Raw genomic sequence first — 15,474 nt, 5'->3', positions numbered from 1 at the left:
AAAGAAAAACAAATACGGTGGCACTTAGTGCTGACCAACCCTTAAGATTGTTTTTTATTTTGTACAATTGCATGAATGGCTTTGTATAGCTTGTAAAAGAGAGAGCAAGTAGTAGCCAATGCCATCGTAAGTGGGAGGTTTATAGAAAAGTAATTGGTTCTGATGGTGACTGTTCACAGAATTAAAAAACCCCAAACCTCTTATAGAGCTGAAGCAATAGGTATCTCAAAGGGGTTGATTACTTACCTTGGACTGTTAACTGCGCCTCTGAGATCTGTTGTCCCACTCTGATACTGACAGAACCAGAGTCTTCTAGGGTCACCCTCCTCAGGGTCAAAGTGTGAAGCTTCCCTTGAACAGTTATCTCATTCATTTCATTCGGCTGGAGCGGCACACCACCCAGGCACCAGTGCACGTCCCGAGCTTTCTCCCGAGACACCTGGCACTTGAACACAGCATCTTCTCCTTCATTTAAGGTGACATCTTTTAGCACCTCCACTATTCTTGCTGCTGGTTCTTTGATTAAAAAAAAAAGTCACAACTGTTTTAAATCCATTTTCAAGCATTGTACCCCATTTTTAGACTTTATTATTATTCGTAAGGCAACTCATGCCCAAAGGATTCTGGGCACTTAAAACAATATTAGACATACAATATACAAATATTTCTAACAGGAAGATTACACATTGTAGATAAGTAATATTAACATGAAGCCCTAGAATCCCTAAAGGCGCTGAACCCACTGAAATCACTGGCCAAATGCCTCTTTATTCTACTGGGCACAGGATCCTGTATAGTGAGATTTCCCACTACGCTGCTGTAGAACTCTATTTTGTCATGGTGCCAGGATCATGATTTTAAACACAGTTGAGATACTTCCAAGGGTATTTATCAAAAGAAAGTTCAAGTCCTACCTTTCACATATACAGTTGCTGTGGTTTTTTGGTCTCCTGTTTCACAGGTGTATTCCCCAGCATCAGCTTCATTCAGGTTATGGATTGTCAGCTCAGTCACAGGACCAGCTCGATTCATCTTGTACTTGTCACTTGGTTGCAGAACTTTCCCCGCTTTCTTCCATTGCACAGGGGCATTGGGTTTAGAAAGCTCACAGGTCAGAGTGATGGTGCCACCTTCTTCTGCTTGCTGGCTCTGGAGTGGTTGTATAAAAAGCACTGGCAAAGCTAAACCAAGATAAACAGGGAAACACATTTACATTTCATTAGTGACTGTCTTTTCCTGACTTTCTGATATGAATTTTCCCCTGCTTTTACAGCTGGTCTTCTATTTTTCATATACAGTTGTGAACATTTTGACCCTTTTCCTCACCAGAATTACACACACACAGGCACAACGTTCTAATTCATTTCCCATCACCATTAGCAGCAGTCTCTTGAAACTAAGTGGAGTTTACATGGAATCACGGCACCCTGTAAAATACTCCTTTAGCTCAGGTTGCAAAATACGTTTTTAAAAACCCCACATGGGGAACAAATGTAGAGTGCTTGATTTTCAGAGGTGCTAAATCCCAACAACTCCAGCTGAAATCAGCGATGACCTTAGCAGCATCTCACAGTGCCCAGTAGCAGGAGCCCATTTTAAAACCCAAGCACTGAAGTTTGACCCCTAATTCTCCATTTGGGTGCTCAAGGTGGAACTCAGATGCCTCAACTAGGGATTTGGGTTGTTTTTTTTTTTATTTGAATGCACAAATGAGGAAATGGGCATCTTCCTTTAATCTGCCCAGTTTTGAAAATCAGACTCCATGAAGAAAGGAGAACTAGAATGATTTGTATTGATTTGGAGCACAGATAGGGGTACATCTGTATGATTTAGAGATGGACTTTTGGGGTTTGGTTTGGAACAGCACAAAGTTTGGGGGCTCAGCTCCCGAGTTTTGGTTCAGCCTGTTATTATGCCCTAGTGGCTCCATAATGGAAGTGGAGATTTGCATGAGCGGGAAATATGGTTCTGAGTGTGTATGGAGAGCTAGTAGGGTAGGATGATGGATGCCTGTAAGGAGGAGCGTGGGTTCTGGAAGTGCCTGCGGTGGATCTGAGGCGAGATGACTGCCTCTGAGAGGCTGCTGGGTAGTGGCTGGGGTGAGGTTTTGGGGCAGCTGTGTTTGGGGGTTGCCTATGGGGACAGGAGAGTGGACTTCTCTCACTTTTTGTGCTGCTGCTCCATGAAGCCAGCAGAGGACCAGAGAAGAGTTGGTGGGGCTGTGTAAACAGACAAGCCGTTTGAAGATCAAGTGACACAACAGCCCCAGAATGCCGTCTCTTTGCCTGCGGCACAACTGGATGCACAGGAAACCAGCTGGATTGTACTAGGCACCAGTGCAGCAAGCACGTGCCTGGGGCGGCAAGCCATGGGGGCGGCCTGCCAGTCACTGTGAGGGCAGCAGTCAGGTGGCCATCGACGGCATGCCTGCGGGAGGTCCGCCAGTCCCATGGTTTTGGCGGAAATTCGGCAGCGGGTACGTCGACACCATGGGACTGGCAGATCACCCACAGAAATGCCGCTGAATCTGTGTGACCACGGACCGCCCCCAAGCGCACCACCGAAGGCAGCCTGACTGCCGTGCTTGGGGCGGCAAAAAAGATAGAGCTGCCCCTGGACTGCAGGCAGGTAGGCTAGCTCATGGTGTGGAGTGGGGTCTGCAAGTGAAAGTATCATGAGCAGGAGTTCTCAGACTTTTGTACTGGTGACCCCTTTCACATAGCAACCCTCTGAGTGTGACCCCCCTTATACATTAAAACCACTTGTTTATATATTTAACACCATTATAAATTCTGGATGTAAAGCGGGGTTTGGGGTGGAGGCTGACAGTTTGCGACCCACCATGTAATAACCTCATGACCCCCTGAGGGGTCCCAACTCCCAGTTTGAGAACCCTGGTCATGAGAAACACATGACACTTAACAGCTTTCAGCTCAGGGGGACTGGGCTCACTGGCCCAGTGTCCCTGAGCCTAGTATCATGTGGAGCACTGACACATTTACCCTTATCCATCATTCAGGAAAATCCCAAAGGGATGTAGCCTCCTTGCAGATCAAGCACCACTTGGATTAGTGTCTAGCTAGATCCGTAAGACTGTCTGGTGGCTTTATCTCAATCACTGTCAATCTTATTACACCACCAAAGCTTTTGGTGACCACATGATCACTGGACAAGTAGCAGCATTCCTTGGTTAACATGATTCATAATTCATTGGTCTTCCATCCCAGTAATATGACTGCTACATTTAAACTAAACTAGAAATAGCTACAAGGAGAAATAATAGCAAAAACAACAAGGAGTTCTAGCCCACGAAAACTCATGCCCAAATAAATTGGTTAGTCTCTAAGGTGCCACAAGGATTTCTCGTTGTTTTTGCTGATACAGACTAATACACTACCACTCTGAAAGGAGAAATAATGTTTCTGTCACCTTTCACCAACAAGGATGCTGTAGTCTGCTCATCACCAGAATCACAAGTGTAGTCTCCAAAGTCTTTCAGCTGCAAGTCATGAATTAGGAGTTCCACAGTAGACCCCTTCTGTCTCATCTCATACTTGGCACTAGCTTGGAGCAGGACTGAACCCTTTCTCCATTTCACTGGGGCATTGGGTTTGGAGAGTTCAGCGTGTAGGGTGACAGTAGAGCCCTCCTCAGCTTCTTGGTTCTGGAGTTTTTGTTCAAAAAGTGCTGGAATGGCTGGGTTCCATAGAGAAAAAAATAGGGTCAAGTATCATGCCATTCGGTACACCCACTCACAGTACAACTGCATTTGGATTTGCTTGGTATCACACAGAACACTTGGAATGTGGAGCCAACATTACAGTCGGGCAAAACTGGTGAACACTTTTAACTGGGAAAATTTCCATATGACATTGGAAACATTTCATTTCTTTTGAACTTTGTGACTGATTCTTTGTCGTAGCATATCTAATATTAAAGGTAAAATAATACAGGCACAATAGCAAACTATCCCGATAAGAAGAAAAAATAGGAACAACAACAAGAAGCCAATATGGATGTATCAGAAGTTCTGTAATGACTTGAAATCATGGGCTAAAACTCACTTCATCGGATGAAGCCAATGAAAGCTTATGCCCAAATAAATTTGTTAGTCTCTAAGGTACCTAGTTCTTTTTGCTGATACAGACTAATACAGTTACTACTCTGAAACCTGAAATCATAAAGGAATCCTGCAAAAAGTGGAAGCATGGACAAATTGCAAAGGATGAATACAAAAGTACAGCACAAGTATGTAAGGATAAAATCAGGAAGACTACGGCACAAAATGAATTACACCTACCAAGGGACACAAAGGCAATAAGAAGAGATTCTATAAATACATTAGAGGCAAGGCAGACAAGAAGAAAAGTTATAGGTCCATTACTTAGCGGGGAAAGAGAGCTAATAATGGATGACACCAAAAAGGCTGAGGCATTGAATGCCTTTTTTGCTTCAGTCTCTATTGAAAAAGTTAATTGTGCCCCGATACTTAACACAAATAACATTAACAATAATGGGGAAGAAACACAAAAGTCAAAATAGGGAAAGAACAGGTTAAAGAGCTGGGACCAAGGCCTCAGCCAGCAGTTGGAGTCCCGGGCATGGGGCCAGCAGCCAGGGCTGGAAGAGGAGCTGGATGGTGCTCCCCATGGGGGCTGGTCCAGGCCCCAACCATGCCTCCCCCAAACATTCCTCCACACCCCACTAGTGGGACACACCCCACAATTTGGGAACCTCTGGCCGAACTCCTGGAGGACAGATGAGCTCCCAGAGGACTGGAAAAGGCGAACATAGTACCTATCTTTAAAAAAAGGGGAACAAAGAATACACAATCAACTAGAGACAAGCCAGCCTAATTTTGATACTTGGAAAGATACTGGAACAAATTATTAAACAATCAAATTGTAAGCACCTAGAAGATAATAGTAGAGTAATAAGTCACAACCAACATGGATTTGTCAAGAACAAATCACGCCAAACCAACCTAATTTCCTTCTTTGAAAGGATTACTGGCGAAGCGAATGGGGGGAAGCTATAGGCATGATATATCTTGATTTTAGTAAGGCTTTTGATATAGTCTTAGATAGCATTCTCATAAGCAAACTAGGGAAATATGGTCCAGATGAAAGTACTATAAAGTGGATGCACAACTGGTTGGAAGACTATACTCAAAAAGTAGTTATCAATGGTTTGCTGTCAAACTGGGAGGACGTATCTAGTGAGCTCCCAAAGGGATCAGTCCTGGGTCTGGTACTATTCAATATTTTCATTAATGACATGGATAATGAAGTGGAGAGTATGGTTATAAAATGTGTGGGTGACACTAAGACAATGGAGGTGCTGCTGCTCTCTCTTACACCAGTGGAAATCAAGAACTCGACTGAAGTCAGTAGAATTACACAGATGTAAAAATGATATGCTCACTGGAGCCTGGACTCTGGGACCCTCCCCCATTGCTGGGGTCCTAGAGCTTGGGTTCCAGCCCTCGCTTGAATGTCTACACAGCAATTTTACAGCCCTGCAGCCCAAGTCCCACAAGCCCGAGTCAGCTGACCAGGGCCAGCCACAGGCATTTAACAGCTGTGTAGACCTACCCTAACTATACAGATAGTTAAGCACTGGAATATGCTTCCAAAGGAGGTTATGGAATCTCCATCACTGGATATATTTAAGAACAGGTTAGACCAACACTTGTCAGGGATGGTCTAGGTATACTTGACCCTGCTTTAGTGCAGGGAGCTGGTCTGGATGGCCACTTGAGCTCCCTTCCAACACTACAGTTCTAGGATTCCATATCATACATTTGAGTAAAATGGTATGTGATACTCATTCTTGGCCCAAAATAATAATAATAATATTGCAATCTGGATATGGAAAATTTCCCACTGAAATATTATTTCTATTTTAAGAAGGGGAACCATTAAGAGTTTAGATGATTGGCCTTTGTGGCACTGTAGTTTAGTGGCATAGACAGGTGGATGAGAATCAGATTATCTGGTTTCTCACTTTAGTCTATCAGTGTTTTACTATGTGAGCACAGATAAGCCATTTAGGTCAGTTACTTCAAAAGAATTCACTAGTCTGGGGTGTCTCAATGTTTTGGTGTCCACTTTAGACACCTCAGGTCTGACTTTCACTAGTGTTGATCTCTGGCATCTCCCATTGACTTCCAGTGTTTAGCTAAAGCTATTAACCGTGATTATCAGGGCCACCAGAGGGGGGGCAAGTGGGGAAATTTGCCCCAGCCTCACAGGGCCCCCCACAAGAATATAGCATTGCAACTTTTTTTATGGAAGGGCCCCCGAAATTGCTTTGCCCCAGACCCCCTGAATCCTCTGGGCAGCCCTGGTGATCATATCATTTTTTACATCTGTGTAATTCTATTGACTTCAGTGGAGCTCTTCATTTACACTGGTATAAGAGAGAGCAGCATCAGCACCATTATCTTACCTTGCAGGATCCTTTTTTCGGTGTATGTTGACTAAGGCCAATGCAATAGAGAACTCTGAATGTCAGGACTGAGGTGACAGAAGAATCACTGGGCTTAACAGAGCATGACGGTGAAATTCTATGGCTAGTGTTATACAAGAAGTCAGGCTAGATGGTCTCATCGGGCCTTAAAATCTATGAATTTGTGAACAGAGTTGAGGCCCAGAACTGGACTACAAGGGGGCCTCTCAACCCAAGAATGAAATTCATTGACAGAGATGTACTGGAGTAGTTTGCAAACATTTACTCAGAGTCAAACTAGCTCTGTATCCAGTACCTGCTAGTCCCTCACTTTAAAAGTTATGGTAGTAACCAAATAAGATATGAAAGCGGATGTACATACACAATAACAAATTTCCATAACTGTTTAGTAATGTTCACAGAGAGCATTCATTTTGGGGCCATTACCAATGTCATATACAACATCCAATGGAAATAAATCAGTATCTTGGACTATACACAAAAAGCATTTAACGTAACTACTAAAACCAGGGGACTAGAATCTCAGCAGGTGTAAATCAGAATAGCTCCCCTGAATTCAAAGGATCAGTTGAAGATCTGGCCCAGTGCATCTGATAGGAGTAGGATTGTGCTTGTTAATTTGAACAAATATATCATTTCAAATACCTACCTTTGACAGTTAAAGTGGCTGTAGTTTGCTGATTTTTGTTATCACAAGTGTATTTGCCCGAATCTTCTGGTTTTAAATTATAAATCTTTAATGTATGGATTGTCCCCTCTTGCCTGATTTCATATTTGGAGCTTGGAGAAATCACCTGGGAGCCCTTCCTCCACTCTACTGATACATTGGGCTGAGAGACCTCGCACTCCAGGGCAGCTGTAGCATCCTCCTCCAATTCTGTGTTCTTTAGAGTCTCCTTAAAGACTGGAAGCGGTACTGAAATTACAAATATATGGAGGATGGAATTGCAGGAGCTTGTAATTACTCTAGTCTAGTTTTCAAGATTATGCCTTTGACAGTACGTTGTCAACCACTCAGCTCTGAGCCTCTTACAATGCTATGTCCCCATAATAACTGGTGTGCAAATGATGCAATGGAATGTTTAAATACTAAAAAGTGTTTTAACTTCTATGAAGGTTTTGTAAGATTATTTCTGAAGCAAAAGCCTGCATTTTCGACCTAAGCTACTTGACAGCATCTCTTAAAATATCATATTGTAATGAAGCATTAATCAGTATTTTGGCTGGCTCAGTGTCATGGTTAATAAGTACAGGAAGGGAATACGGTTTGATTTTACAAGTGCAAAGTTCTTTGCAGCTATGAAGGGGCATTCAGGGAGAGAATGGCACTAAGAAATGAAGAGAATAAGGTTCCATCAAAATCCTGATCCTAATCATCCTTGGTAATCTCATTTGATAACAGTAGTTCCGTTATGGTATATGAATGACACCTTGAGAAGTTGCACTCCACTCACACCAGATTCTCACCCAGGCCATGGATCTTGTTACCTTTTACTGTAAGCTCTGCTGTGGACACATAGGGCCCCACTCTGAAAGTGATGGTGCCGGTATCCTGCTGGGTGACTTTCCTCAGTCTAAGTGTGTGAATCTTGCCTTTTTCAACAGAGATCTCATTCATTTCATTGCTCTGCAGAGTGACATCCTGTAGCTTCCACTCCACATCCCTTGCATTATCATGAGAAACCTGGCACTGAAATATAGCATCTTCCTCTTCAAACACCACCACGTTCTTCAGGCCACTGACTATGGTCACATCAGGCTCTACAAATGTTGCAATGTCCATTAGTGAAAGAATAAATGGCCGCACATGGACCAAAAACACAAGAGCAGATCATCACAATTCTAGAAAATTGTTCTGTTTTATGTGGGTTCTTATAACATATTCATCACATTGGTATCTGAGCACTTTCTAGGTGCATTAAATGACATGGCTAACATCTTTCACATGTAGTTCTCTCTCTCTTCATCTCTCCAAGGATAAAATTGTGTGTGTGTGTCTTTTAAAATAGCGCACCATGTGCTATTATAGAATGATAGAACTGGAAGGGACCTCGAGAGGTCATCTAGTCCAGTCCTCTGCTCTCAAGGCAGGACTAAGTATTATCTAGACCATCCTTGACAGGTGTTTGTCCAACCTGCTCTTAAAAATCTTCAGTGATGGAGATTCCACAACTTCCCTAGGCAATTTATTCCAGTGCTTAACCACTCTGACAGTTAGGAAGTTTTCCTAATGTCCAGCCTAAACTGCCCTTGCTGCAATTTAAGCCCATTGCTTCTTGCCCTATTCTCCAAGGATAAGAACAAGTGTTCTCCCTCCTCCTTCTAACAACCTTTTATGTACTTGAAAACTGTTATCATGTCCCCTCTCAGTCTCCTCTTCTCCAAACTAAGTGTTTAATTATTGAAAGCAATGTCAAAGAAGCTTGACTTGAACTTGGCATGGAAAGCAGTGAGGTGGGAGGTAGTTTTTAGATATGGTGGGAGTTCGTTCAATGGTCTTGGATGAACCCACAAGAAAACTCTGTCTCCCATAGCGACACTTCAGTAACTTCACACCTGCCATACTCAATTAGTATGAGACCTGAAGATCTTTGTGACAACTCTTTCAGTCATATTTTAAAGATGAAAAACTGTATTATAGGCAGTAACTATTCTGATTTGTGAAATCTCACCTTCTTGTTCTGAAAAGTAACCCCACAGTAAAAGGCTCTTACCTTTCACAGTCAGCACTGCAGAGGTCGTCTCATCCCCAGCAATGCAGGAATACTTGCCGGTATCTTTAGGCTCCAGGTGTTGAATACATAACTCATGAATGGTACCATCTTGTCTGATTCCATACTTGGAACTTGACTGAAGCACCCTGCCATCTTTCCTCCACTCCACTATAGCGTTAGCTATTGTGACCTCACAGCATAACTTGACCATTCCTCCCTCTTCCATTTCCTCATTCTTTAGCTGTTGCTTGAACAGAGGTTTAATAGCTGTGGAGTCAAGAACAGTCAATAGACAATCCATTAGCTATGGATCTGCATGTAGAAAGACGAACCCAGATACAATCCAACACAAGGAGCCTGGCTGCCTGGGGCCTCATGCTGCAGAACAAATATGCATTTAATAATGTCAGAGGTAAATGAACCACTCGTGTTCCCAGTACATAAAGAAAGGCAAGCTCAGTGCAATTTCCCTAAAGCTTTTATCTCACACAAAGTTCAGGGTTTCTTTATCAGAAGGAGCTCTATTATGAGCCTTCTTGTGATGTAGAAGATAGCATTAGGGGTCAGGATGCACTATTAGCATTCATTCTAAATACAGAGTATACTCTTCTTACTAACACCAGTGTAATTCCATTGACTTTAACGGAGTTACTCCTGATTTACACCAACTTGAGAAGAGGAGAATCAGGCCTTAAACACACCACTGTCTTTCCAAAATCCTTAGACTCTCAACAATAATCCCTTGCAGAAGATGTAGCACTATTGTACTAGAACAAATTCCATCCAGCTACTTGGACAACAGTCACTGAACTGTTGGGAGGCTAGTTAATTTTGTGACTAGCCAGCCACTCTATTTTTGTTTTGTTTAAATGCTCGTAGTGTTCATGATTTTCACTGCAATTTATTAAAGATGAAAATCAATAGCTAATCAAAGTGCTTCTATAACTTGTTTATGCATAATGATTCTATTGCTGCACCGGACTAGAAAATAACCCAAACCACCAGATCTGTAAGAATTATCATTTGTTAAAATCATGGAGTCCTCATACAGTGTGAATTTTCTTACAACTGTTAATACTTGAGGGACACAAAGAGGTCACTTATATGTAGAGTGACCAGATAGCAACTGTGAAAAAACGGGACGGGGGTGGGCGGTAAGAGATGCCTATATAAGAAAAAGTCCCCAAAACTGGGACTGTCCCTTTAAAAATGGGACATCTGGTCAGCCTACTTGTATGCAGTGAATTATGCACCCTAACAGGCATTCTAAAAATGTCCCTCCATAATCCACTTTTGTGCATTCCGATTCGTGGTTTTGTATCTGCTTTTCTCTCATTCAACTTATTTCAAATTTGATGTATTCACAAAAAAATTCAGAGTAATTTCTCTAATATGTCACTGATCCATGTTTTTAAACTGCGCCCCATTTGGGGCAATGCTAACCATTCACTCTGAGGCTGGCTGTGCTCTGTTGATCTCCAGTATCACAGGTGTAATCAGATGCGTCTGCTGGTTCCGTGTTATGGATCACGAGTTCAGCTACGAGACCCTCTAATTTCATTTCGTATTTGGCACATGGATAGAGGTCCATGGTGCCTTTCCTCCACTGCACAGAAGCCGTGGGCTTTGTCAGCTCACACTGGAGTTTTACTGGAGTTCCTTCTTCCACTTCCTTGTCCTTGAGCTTCCTTTTGAAAAGAACTGGGAGGGCTAAAAAGAAAGAGGAAAAAACAAACAAACAGGGGCTTTTATTCAACCCCAGATCAAATACCTGTTAACATAACCAGACACTGACGTTGTGCGAAAGGTACGCCCAAAGTCACTATCATAGAATGTATCATAGAATGGATACTGTCAGCTTGTACATGACAATGGTAACTGATTCCATTATATTCTAAAGAGGCTGTCTGCAATTCTGAAGTTCCTTCAAGTACTCTTCGACTTTACACCTTCCCCTGGTTGAGTTCTCTGAGCAAAATTAACTTTGAACCGATCCCAGAGATATGTCAGCATTCAGAAATGAATCTTCCTAGGGCCAGACCCTGGGAAAGTCCCATGTTGTCCTCATTCCAGTTACTAGATGGAGAACTTTGATTTTGTTTATTATTGGAGAGGACATCAGTGGTGCATCAAGACAAATGTCCAGTAACAGTGTGTTGAATCATTGCAGAACTTCCCTCTCAAACTCCTCCCAAATGTATGGGAAATTTACTCATGTTACAAGCCAACACTCTGATGCTCTGTGACAAAGCTTCCTCTCTGCTTCGGTGGGTCCTGCACTTCCGCTTAGCGGCAGACTGGGGTATTCCTCTTTTCCCTCAGAATTTTCCCCATGTCCCTGGGTTTACTGTCCACACCCTGTTGGAGCAGGGTCCCTCCCAGCCTCTCAGATGATGGGGAAGGACAGGAGCATCTCAGTCTCTGGTAGCCCCCTCCAGTCGTGGTGGCAACAGATCAGACACCCGGTTCAGTCTCTCCCCTCTGGCAGGGTCTCTTCCCTCAGACCTCCGGGGCCCAGAACGGCCATCTGCCCCGTTAGGCAGAGATTCTCCCGCCCTTAGCCTCTGTACCTGCATGGCTTCTCTCCTAATGCTTGTTAGTGTCTGCACAGCCCAGCTTTCCAGTAGCTTGCCCTTCTCCCTCAGCTCCTATCGCTTGCCCCTATCTGGCTGGAAGGGAGGCTTTTAACAAGTTCTGGCAGGCCCTTATTGCCCCTGATGTCCTAATTAACCTAGAGTAACCCCTGTTCAGCTACCAAGGTAAAAGTGATCTGTTTATCCTGGGGTTAATATATCTGCCTTCCAGCACTCTCCTGTACTGCAGAAGGGTCTGTTAGCTGTGGGCGGGCTTGTACCCGCCCACCTTCCCAGAACCCAATAGGAGCACTCTCCTGTAGCTATCTGGCCTGACCCCATCCCAGATCCTACAAACAAATACGATCTCTTAAAATAAAGTACCATCTCCTCTTCCATATCACTGTTTCCTTCAGGACAATGATGCAAGGCAACTTTATTTAAAAAAAATATTAATAAGATGGAAGGAAGAAAATCATTATACCCCAAAATTATATAATTCAATCATGTTCCTTTTTTGTGCTGAAGCAAATCGGTTGTTTCAGGAGTGAAGTCAGGGAGGGAATCTCATCACCTACCTTTCACATATAAAGAAGCCTTTGTTTCCTGTTCCCCAATACCACAGCTGTATTCTCCTGTATCTTCTAGTTGGAGATTATGTACTAAGAGCTCTACAATGCATTTCCTCTGTTTCATTTCATACTTATTGCTAGGCTGCAGCCCCAGGCCTCTTCTCCTCCATTCCACTGGAACGTTTGGTTTTGACAGCTCACATTGTAATGTGGCTGTACCTCCTTCTTCAGCCTCCTGATTCTGAAGGGGCTGCTTAAATACAATGGGCAGGGCTGCAAAAATTGAGAGGTAAATATTTTAAGTGCATGTTAGTCCCCATAAGAAGATATCTGCCAGGGTCCATCAAGAACAAGCTAAATCAGGGTTTCTCTAACACGGGTCTATGGACCACTTCTTGACAGCCCATTGCATGAACCATTTTTGAACCAAGAAATGGTGGTGGGGTGGGGGAAGATTGTGGCGTTAGGAGCAAAGTTTGTTCATGGGTAGATCTGTTTCACAAAGTAGTCCACAAAATGAACAAGTCTGATCTCATCTAATCAAATTTTTCTATGGAAGCATCTCTACAAGAACAGAAGAGGCTGCATTTGAAGAACACAGTATCTGAAAGCGAATTTGTCTTCCTGTGTGGTCTCTTTCCCTCCTATCAGCTTTTCAGATTTACAACAGCCTCTTGTGTTTTGCTTAGAGAATCTTCTCCTTTAGACGGTAAACAGCTTGGGATAGAGACTTTCTTTTTGTTCTGCATTTGTACAGCACAAAGCACAGTGGGGTCCTGGTGTGTGACCAGGGCTACAGTAATATAAATAAATAATATTAGTAATAGATAAATCCTCAGCCATGCATAAAAGGCAACGTTAAGTTTCAAAATGTCACAGTGGTTAGTACAATGGGAAATGAATGTAATATGAATGGAATTGGAGAAAGAGTTTCAGCTTTCAGAAAGGACCTAGTTTAGTATGACACCAGGGGCTTAGGCAGGCAAGTCGAGCAACCCTCTACCGTCAGCGTGCAGCACTGACCACTCAGAACATGTAATAAATATCTGTTTCCTACAACTCTACCCGCCTGCACTACCACTTATTATTAATGAAGAGGGGGAAAAAAAAAAAAGAATAGCTCGCAAAAGAAAAGGGAATTCAGCAACAAATAACTCATCTTTGTGTTTTCTCTCATCGGCACTTAAGTTATACAGTAACTATAGTCAACATTTGATTGACAGCAAAGTTTCTTTCACCAGACACAGCTTTTCCCTTCTGGGCAAAATCTTTTTGAGCTGAAAAGGCCAACAATTTTTGTGAATAAATTTTCCTGTCGCCATAAAAAAACAGCTTCTCATGATGGAAAGTCAGCCAGTTCTGCTACATAAACTGCCTTTCATTTGCACAAAGTAATTTGAAGGAAAAGTAAAAAAAAAAAAAAAAAGCTTTCACTTTTCACAAACCCATAAACATAGCACTTTTACCCATTTCACTAGTAGTGGTCATTCACTGCTCTATAGATTCAGATGACATCTGAAGTTGGACCAAATTAATTACTAGTGAAACTCCACGGACTTCAGCTTGGGTTACAAAAATCCACTTGGCGCATTCAGTGTGAGAAACAGTTTTAATATGGGGTCACCCACACAAACAGCAGTAGCTATAATGCCGTTATAGAAGAGCTCACCAAATTCTCATTTGCTATCAACTTCACTCCACTCAGATGGCTTGGGGGCATCAGTACCTTTACATCACCATATTGTTTAACTGCTTTGCTGCTGCTAGTGGTGCTGCTTCAACATTTCAGATACACTAGGCAACCCCCATTCCCTCAGGACTGACACATGTGCCAGATGTGGAGAACACTCCATTCAGATTTCAGTGGAATACACCAAGAGCACAGCAGAAGTTACACTGGAATAGAGGATCAGCAGCAAAGCAACTAAGGCAAAATTAAAAAGCCGTTATTTCATAGCACATTTATGTGGCCAGCGTTGCAATATTCTGCCTACCATGTATGGTCACTGCAGCTGTTGTCTGTTGATCCCCAGAGTCACAGGTATATTTTCCTGTATCTTCCAGTTTTAAGTCATGAATGATCAGCTCAGCAATGGGCCCTTGTCGCTTCAGCTCATATTTCAGTCCAGGGTAGAGAGTTGTAGAGCCTTTCCTCCATTCTACTGGAGCACTGGGTTTGGAAAGCTCACACTGCAGTGTGACAGTGCCACCTTCTTCTGCCTCCTCATCCCGAAGCTCATGTTTAAAAAGTGCTGGTAGGGCTATGAAATAAAAACATAACGTGCATCATAAAGCAACCGGGCTTTCTCGGGGGACAGGTAGTGTAGAAAGAGTTTGAACTCTGTAACCCTCAACAATGAACTATTTTAGTGTGTCAAAGCTTCGGGAATCTACAGTAGTAGATCCCAAACAGGTCATGTGCACATTTTCAGAACCAGAAGTTACCTATTTCTGGAGGCAGCTCTTGTTATGTATTTTGCTCATTCTTAACATGAACTAGGACCTACAGGTGGCAGGAGGCTTTTATTGCTACAAAAGTAAGTACAAAAGTTCTTGGGGCTGAAGAGTTGATCTGAACATTTGCAATAAAGAGTAAGCATTTCAATATTTTTCCTAAAGGAAGGTTTTAAGGGATGAAATTAGAGTTACACGGCCCATCTTGGGGCCCGCATAGGATTCTGTTTTGCAATTCTCTTTTGCTGCATGACCACTCTGTTATGCCATTTGGGCTATGCTTTTCTGCTCCCTTTGCTGATTTAATTATATTCTTGGCCCCAAACTGATGCAAGCTTGTCCGAAACTTGGCCCAGTTTTGCCAAAGAGTTTGTGAAGCTCAATGAACAATTCAGTTCACCTGGGCTGCGTTTTTGGGTTTGCGCAATGCACTCGTACAATGAATTGCTCTAGATCTGTTTAATATCTCCTAAATTGCAAACATGATCCATGACAAAAGAGTGTCCATAATAAAAATTACTATAGTACACCAAGGGCCAATTCAAAGTAAACAGAATAGAACCTGAGTCACAAACATCCATCCCAGGGCTGAAGTACAAAATACAGCACACCAGAAAGGAACAAATATCGGTCAAAGGCTTTGCTCACACTAGTCTTCTTATTGAATCTCAAGGTAGCTAGCAAAGGATG

At 42.8% G+C, this 15,474-nt stretch overlaps 2 protein-coding genes across 51 annotated transcripts in view; one reads left to right on the top strand and one right to left on the bottom strand.

The window, feature by feature from the left end:
• Nucleotides 1-15,474, top strand: part of LOC127045875 (5-beta-cholestane-3-alpha,7-alpha-diol 12-alpha-hydroxylase) — a 331,656-nt gene that overhangs the window by 148,566 nt on the left and 167,616 nt on the right. The window lies entirely within an intron of this gene.
• The window catches only part of OBSCN (obscurin, cytoskeletal calmodulin and titin-interacting RhoGEF), a 301,886-nt gene that overhangs the window by 129,398 nt on the left and 157,014 nt on the right, over nucleotides 1-15,474 (bottom strand). For all 50 annotated transcript variants that reach the window (XM_050942340.1, XM_050942350.1, XM_050942329.1 and 47 more), the window contains 9 exons: nucleotides 14,325-14,591; nucleotides 12,337-12,603; nucleotides 10,629-10,895; nucleotides 9,186-9,452; nucleotides 7,960-8,232; nucleotides 7,121-7,387; nucleotides 3,430-3,696; nucleotides 915-1,181; nucleotides 247-516 (listed from right to left, as the gene is read on the bottom strand). In XM_050942340.1, coding sequence (XP_050798297.1) covers nucleotides 247-516; nucleotides 915-1,181; nucleotides 3,430-3,696; nucleotides 7,121-7,387; nucleotides 7,960-8,232; nucleotides 9,186-9,452; nucleotides 10,629-10,895; nucleotides 12,337-12,603; nucleotides 14,325-14,591 — 2,412 coding nt within the window. The remainder of the gene's footprint in view (nucleotides 1-246; nucleotides 517-914; nucleotides 1,182-3,429; nucleotides 3,697-7,120; nucleotides 7,388-7,959; nucleotides 8,233-9,185; nucleotides 9,453-10,628; nucleotides 10,896-12,336; nucleotides 12,604-14,324; nucleotides 14,592-15,474) is intronic.

Source organism: Gopherus flavomarginatus, chromosome 2, assembly GCF_025201925.1.
Source record: "Gopherus flavomarginatus isolate rGopFla2 chromosome 2, rGopFla2.mat.asm, whole genome shotgun sequence".
In the NCBI taxonomy this organism is placed as follows: Eukaryota; Metazoa; Chordata; order Testudines; family Testudinidae; genus Gopherus; species Gopherus flavomarginatus.
The sequence above is the reverse complement of the archived record's forward strand: the minus strand, read 5'-3'. Positions and strand labels throughout refer to the sequence as shown.